The 7,418-nt window shown below is 34.2% G+C and overlaps 1 protein-coding gene across 1 annotated transcript; it reads right to left on the bottom strand.

The window, feature by feature from the left end:
- Positions 1–1,779: 1,779 nt before the first annotated feature.
- LOC126735141 (fork head domain-containing protein crocodile-like) lies at positions 1,780–3,514 on the bottom strand. The gene has a single exon (XM_050439074.1). The coding sequence runs from the start codon at positions 3,334–3,336 to the stop codon at positions 2,251–2,253; it is 1,086 nt and encodes a 361-aa protein (XP_050295031.1). The 5' UTR covers positions 3,337–3,514; the 3' UTR covers positions 1,780–2,250.
- Between the last annotated feature and the right edge of the window lie 3,904 nt (positions 3,515–7,418).

Raw genomic sequence — 7,418 nt, 5'->3', positions numbered from 1 at the left:
TGCAGCAGATCCTATTTAGGTAATTAATGTTTTTTATAAATTTTAACGCGTCTTAGGGCCGTAGTGGCGTAGTGACGCATTTCCGGACATGGGTTCCTATACTCAAATGGATTTTACTGTTGCACTGAACAACCCCCAGAAGTTTGATCCCATGGTTCTGAAACACCCTGTATATTGCTCTGAGGATGGTCCAATATAGACCGAAACTTTAGCAATATTAAAAATTAAACCTACGTTTTATTTGACCTCACATCCAATTAACTTATCAAAACGGTTATTTTAGGCAGTTGAAGAAGTTTAGGTTTTATATTTATTTTGTCATATTGCAAGGTAATTATGTAAAATAAATTGGTCTAATTACAAAAATCATCTTTTATTTTTTATGTCAGACCCACGTTGGGCGCCACATTATTAAGGCCTGGCATCAAAAGAATTTCGAGATAAATAAAAGACACCCATTTAAATTCATAAGAAGTCGATTTATATATTTTTCATTATATAAAATATAAATAAATAATGTACAAGCTTATGTCCCTCATCAAGTCGTTTATTAAGTTAAATAAAAAATGTAATATTATTATTATATGTCTAAATTCAAATGATTGAATACCTACTTAATCATTTTTTTTGAAAATTGCACTAGCAAATTAAAAAAAAAGATAGAAAAAGTCCTGTCTTTGGAAAAAAATCTTATCGTTGTCTTAAAAGTTACCATTAATCAAAAACCAATGAAGTTAGATTTTTGTACAGAGATTGCTCAATTAAAATTATAAGATACCAATTTTATAACTCAAAAAACCACTTTTTTATGTTCAATCTAATTGCCTGGAAAAAGAATTAATTATGCTTTCATCCAGGCAGTTTTTTCTCTATATGTCTTTTTTGTCTGGAAGAAAACAAAAATTTAAAGCATTAATTCTATTAGGAAAAAAGCTTTAACGCAGTGGACTTTAATTTAGGTAGTTGAATTCACGCATTGTTTAATATTTCTTAATAAAATTTAAATTTAATTACTGCTGAAGGACACCAAAATAAAATCGTTTATTCCAGGCAGTCGAAAAAATTTAGGCTTTATAGTTATTTTTTCATATATCAAAGTAATCTATGTACAAAAAATCAATAAAATAGAAAAATATAGATTGTTCTAAATACAAAAGTTATCTTTCATTTCTTATCTCAAACCCATATACTTACGTATATGTCCCACGTTGGGCGCCACAATATTAAGACAAGGCATCAAAATAATTTCGAAATAAAAATAAAACGCACATATTTAAATTGACAAGAAGTCGATTTATATGTTCTTTATAATATATAATAATAATAAACAATGTACGAGCTTACGTGCCACATCAAGTTATTTATTACTAATAAGAAATTAAGTAATTTTATTATATTAACTGAAAGAATTAAATACCCGCTTACTTATTTTTTTTAAAAACCGCACTAGAAAATGGAAAAAAAAATTAAAAATTACCATAACTCAAAAACCAATGAAGTCCGATCTAACGGTTTTTTGTATAAATTTTCTATTTGTCTGGGAAAACTAAAATTAACGCGATTCTCCTATCAAGTTACTTGTGTACAAAAAAATCAAAATAATAAAAAAATATTGATGATTCTAAATACAAAAATTATCTTTTGTTTTCTTATGTCAAATCCATATACTTACGTATGTTTATGACTCACGTTGGGCGCCACATTATTAGAGAAAGGCATTAAAAGAATTTCGAAATAAATAAAACACACACATTTAAATTCACAAGAAGTCGATTTATATATTCTTCATAATATATGATATTAATAAATAATGTACAAGTTTACGTGCCTTGACACACATTACAAACTATACAAAACCAGAAAATTTTACAATAAATGCAAGAAGAGTATGGAGGAATGAAAAATTAAAACTATTGCTATATAGTGAATATTAACAATTCTGTTGACTACTTGCAAGTATTATATGTATATTATGCCTAACTATATTATATACTCGTTAAATTTATTATCACATTTAAATGAAAAAGTATCGTCGCCACATGGGGGCCCGACATAATCACAAAATTAACTAATACACTATGTACAATTAATTATTATTATTATTACCTAAACGAAATTGCCGTTAAAATGCATGCAAACTTTTCTTCAAAATAAATTAAAGCTTCAAACATCCCCCGTATACGAATTGAACTCCACTCAATAAGGATCAGTCTTAATATTAACAGGGTGATCGAAAAAGTTGGCGTACCCTCAGTACTTTTGCGCGACACAATCACTCTGATAGTACGGAGTCGAGGTGGCACTTCTGTAATTATGCGGAGGACTGGAGTGCCGAAAACTGGCCAATTGGCAACTGGGCGCCGTGGTACCATCAAATATAATATCGCGATAACCGCCAGGGGCTGCCGCAGACTCCGGAGATGTTTCCGGACTGTACCACGGGCTGTACCTAGGGGCTGTAGCCTCGTCACCCAAGTTGTACTGGTGCTGCGGAGTCGCACTAGGACAATAAGAGTACATACCGCCGGAAGAGTGAAGTCTGGTCGAATTTGTGTAAGACAACGCTTGCTCCCGGCTGGTCATCAAAGAGTCTACGGTAAAGGCAGCTGCAGAGTCCATCGCCTGCAAAGAAGCGGTCACGTCACTTAAAACATGCTCCTGATGCACTATGACACTCTTAGGATCACCGTATTTGGCACTCATGCACTGGCTCAGCTCCGTGTTCGGTTCGCGTTTCGGTTTACACTCGCCCAACTTCATTTTCGTTTCCTCCTTGAGCTCCTCCCGTTTGGTGAGGCAAGTCGGGGAGTCGGAGGAGGGTTGCAGCTGTTGCCTCTTGACCGCCTCCTCTTTCTCCCTTAGGGCGTCCTTCTTCTTGAAGCGACGTCTGCGACGCAAATACGAACCGTTATCGAACATATTGTAAGAATCCGGATCCAGGGTCCAATAGCTGCCCTTGCCCGGCTTCTTATCGTCCCTCGGCACTTTAACGAAACACTCGTTCAAACTCAAGTTGTGCCTGATAGAGTTCTGCCAGCCCTGCTTGTTCTCCCTGTAATAAGGAAATCGTTCCATAATAAACTGATAAATGCCGTTCAAGGTGATTTTCTTCTCTTGGGCGTTCTGGATAGCCATAGCGATCAGGGCTATGTAAGAATACGGGGGTTTAACCATATCCTTGGCGGTAGCCAGGGGGTGCTGCTGGTGATGCCATGCTGCCGCAGCATACCCATAACGATACTGGTCATAGTAAGGATTCGAGGCGACTGTAGACCCACTGTAGCCGGTGTTGTACCTGTTGTAGACGCTCTGGTGCTCGGTGAGGAAGGTGTGCATTTTTTTCCCTCTTACGGGTGGGGATTCTCGCTCCCAAGAAAAACAAACACTGTTATCCCGTTGGGGTCGTCGTATTATTCCCGATTCTTGTAAAAACACCGTGCTCGCCGTTGACTATTATTAAACACAACACCCCGGGTTTACACAGGATATAAGTAAAAACACGGTGTGTTGCTTCGCGGATAGACACAATGTTACTAGTGAAAACATTCGGGGTTTTTGGGTACAGGGGGCCGGTGGACGCCGAGTGTGCGTCGGGGCGCTACTAACACGCCCTTAATGCATCCTACGACCAATGGAGGAAGGCGATGACGCCCGAATCGATACCGAAGGGACATGGTAGACGCTTATCCGGCTCCGCCTCACTTTTTGTTCGCTAAATTGGTCGCGTTTTTTGTTTCTCGGCGGGTTTTTTAGGGAATTGCGGAAAACTTTGACCCTTTACGACATTTTGGCGGAGAACTGGCTCTTAGTCTTAGCGGGCATTTTTTGAGTTTGAAATTTCGCGGTGCGGTTTTAACAATTATAGAGTCTCATCGGTTTTTTTTTGCATGGAATTAGTGGGTGTTAACTATTCTAGGCGGTCGTTACTGGCTGCGTTTCCATGTGGGATGTCGGGGCTTGACAATGCGGTAAACGGCATTTGAAGGTAATTGTTCGAGTGATATTTTTGATTCATTTCCACTTTTCTAGTTTGTGTGAGTTTTAATAGGCAATGTTGGCGCCCAACAAAGTGGCAGAACAATAGTATTGTAATTAGATGAACAGTTATTGTAATGTAAGCATGCATGTATAATGTATAGAGTAAAGGGTGTTTAAGGAGATATTTCCCGTGTTAAAATTTGTACTTAAATGGCTTTATGCATCGACAAAGGTCTTACATAGTTTAAGGTTTTATCTAAAAAATTGTACCAGCAACGCCTTATGTGTGGTCAGAGGATACACATCACTAACATTTTTTTTGTCAAAATCTTCATTAATAGGAAAAAATGCGTAGTGGTACGCACAAAGTCTTATGAACCATTCAAAAATTTATACTGAAAATATTTTCTTATACAATAGGCATAAGTAGGTTTGTGTACATTTTTATGCATCCAACTTTTTGGCGCCCAACAATGTGGTATATTACGCTATAACTAATATTCATAAATTACATTTTTTCACAGCGTTAAAAATTAATAAATCTTTATATGCCATGAATCAGTAATTTTGGCATGGTGTTGTCATTTCAGGTATTAGATATTGATTAGATATTGTATTAGATATACAAGTGCCTGAAATAAAGCAAATTCTTACGTGAACAACTTTTGCAGAATAAATCTAAATTTTCAACATTGGTTTTAAGGGCTCAATACTCTGTATAGGAACAAATTACTTTTTAATAAATTTAGACGTTACCATGCATATGTCGGCTTTAATACAATTTTCTATTTTTTATATGCGTCTAACTTTTTGGTGCCCAACAGTATGTGAATATAAAAATGCATAAGGATTAGAATTTTGAGAACTAGTGACCGACTGATTTTGGCGGAGAATTGTCTCTTATAATTATATATTATAGTCTTAACGGGCATTTTTTGAGTTTTAAATTTCGCGGTGCAGTTATAATTATAGAGTCTCATCACTTTTTTTTTGCATGGAATTAGTGGGTGTTAACTATTCTAGGCGGTCGTTACTGGCTGCGTTTTCATGTGGGATGTCGGGGCTTGACAATGCGGTAAACGACATTTGAAGGTAATTGTTCGAGTGATAATTTTGATTCATTTCCACTTTTCTAGTTTGTGTGAGTTTTAATAGGCAATGTTGGCGTCCAACAAAGTGGCACAGCAATAGCATTGTAATTAGATGAACAATTATTGCAAGTATAGAGTAAAAGATGTTTGTTGAAGGAAGGTTTGTTCCGTGCTAAAATGGCTTTATGCATGAACACATTTTATCTTCTTACATAGTTTTAAAATTATACCAGCAACGCCTTATGTGTGATCAGCAGTTATAAATCACTAACATTTTCTTAAGTGTCATAAATAAATACAAAAACTGCGGTAATGGGAAAAAAAGTTATACTAAAAGTATCTTGTACAATACGCATAAGTAGGTTTTTGTGCATCAAACTTTTTGGCGCCCAACAATGTGGGAATATAAAAATTAAAATTTTTATTTTAATTCTTGTGAAAAAGCAAAAGGGCAAGTGATGAACCAAAGCATAATGTTCTACTTTTTATTAAAAATTTGAATGCATTCTTTAATTTCCTTATTTTAAATTATAAGATATTAGTAGGAGAAAAATTATTTAGCTTTATAGAATTATATATGCCCCCTTTTTTAATGCAGCTTTGCCTTATTTCTATAAGTATTTTTTCTATTATAGTATTTATAGAATGGATATTTGAGTTGGTTTTAATTTTTATTTTAAAAAATAAAGAAATATTTTTTTAATTCATATTTTTTAAATGTACCCAGAAAAAGGAGCCTTCTATTTAATATACCTACTTAACCACTGAATTTCATCTGATAATAATTAACGCTTTTATGGAATATCTTATTATATTCTCTTAAATTAAATATAAAACAGATGGTTAATTTCTTATTTAAATTAACATTTTAAATATTCTTGTCATTGCATAGATGTTTTAAAAATAAACAATCTTTCACATAAATCATTATTTGTATAATTTGATTTAAAAAAATGCAACTTTTTGGCGCCCAACAACGTGGTATGTTACGCTATAACAAATCTACATAACTTACAATTTAGGATAATGACGTGTAGAATTAATAGATCTTTATCTTCCATAAATCAGTAATTTTGGCAACACAATATTAAATCTGCAAGTGCCTGAAGTAAAGCAAATTCTTACGTGAACAACTTTTGCAGAATAAATCTAAATTTTCAACATTGGTTGTAAGGGCTCAATACTCTGTATAGGAACAAATTACTCTTTTATAAATTGAGCCCTTACCACGCATATGTCGGTTTTAAATTACGCGGTTCGGCTTTAACAATTACAGAGTCTCATCAGTATTTTTTTTGCATGGAATTAGTGAGTGTTTACTAGTCGAGGTGATCGTTAATGGTGCGTTTCCATGTAAGATGTCGGGGCTTGACAATGCGGTAAACGACATTTGAAGGTCTTTTGGTCTTAAGGATTTTTGATGCATTTCCACTTTTCTAGTCATAAGTTTTAATAGGGAATTTTGGCGCCCAACCCAACCCAACCCAACAAAGTGGCAAAACAGTAAAATTGTAATTAGATAAAAAATATGTTTAAGGAGGTTTGTTCTAAAAATGTCTTTTACGTGAACGCACGAGACATTTTTGATCAAACACAAATGGGTTTTTACTAAAAAGTTTTTTTGGGTTTTTTACTAGTATACAATTTTAAAATATAGTACAACTTTTTGGCGCCCAACAATGTAGTATATACTTATAAAAAAATGGTAAAAATTATTATTTTTGCACAAACAAATTAATAAATTAATCTCATTAATCATTGATTTTGACCACACAGTTTCGAAGATTAATGAATCTATGCGAGCCTAAAATTAAACAAGTTTTTGCAAATTAAATCCAGATTTGTTTTCTCTCTATTTCTAGAAACAAATTACTTCTCTATAAATATGTCTCATCGATCCTTAATTGCTCTGGCATCCTGATGTACAACTTTATCAGAATATTATAATTCTGCTTTATCATTCTAGGGATATATTCCAGGCACGCTTAGGTCACGGGATTAAATTACAAAACTAGTAATTTTTGCGTGTTAATTGGTGCTTCAGAATGGTCTCAAATCATCAAAAATTCATAATTTAGTGTATAGTATAACATGAATAGTATTAAAAAAGTTAAGGATTTTCAAAGCGCTCTCATTCCCTTAGTTCTGCTCGGATCCTGTTATAACCCGGTGTTTTCATAATCTAGGTGACCCAAATAAGACGCTGGTATACTTAGTTTGATTTCGAAAAAAATCAATTTTTGGTGAAAAAATTCGATACGGGGGGGTATACCCGAAAAATGAATAAACCCAAACTTTGAAGGTCGATATCTCGGCTTCTATAAGAGCTATCGGGAAAATTCCAACGGT

The sequence above is a fragment of the Anthonomus grandis genome, chromosome 4 (assembly GCF_022605725.1).
Source record: "Anthonomus grandis grandis chromosome 4, icAntGran1.3, whole genome shotgun sequence".
Classification (NCBI taxonomy): domain Eukaryota; kingdom Metazoa; phylum Arthropoda; class Insecta; order Coleoptera; family Curculionidae; genus Anthonomus; species Anthonomus grandis.
The sequence above is the reverse complement of the archived record's forward strand: the minus strand, read 5'-3'. Positions and strand labels throughout refer to the sequence as shown.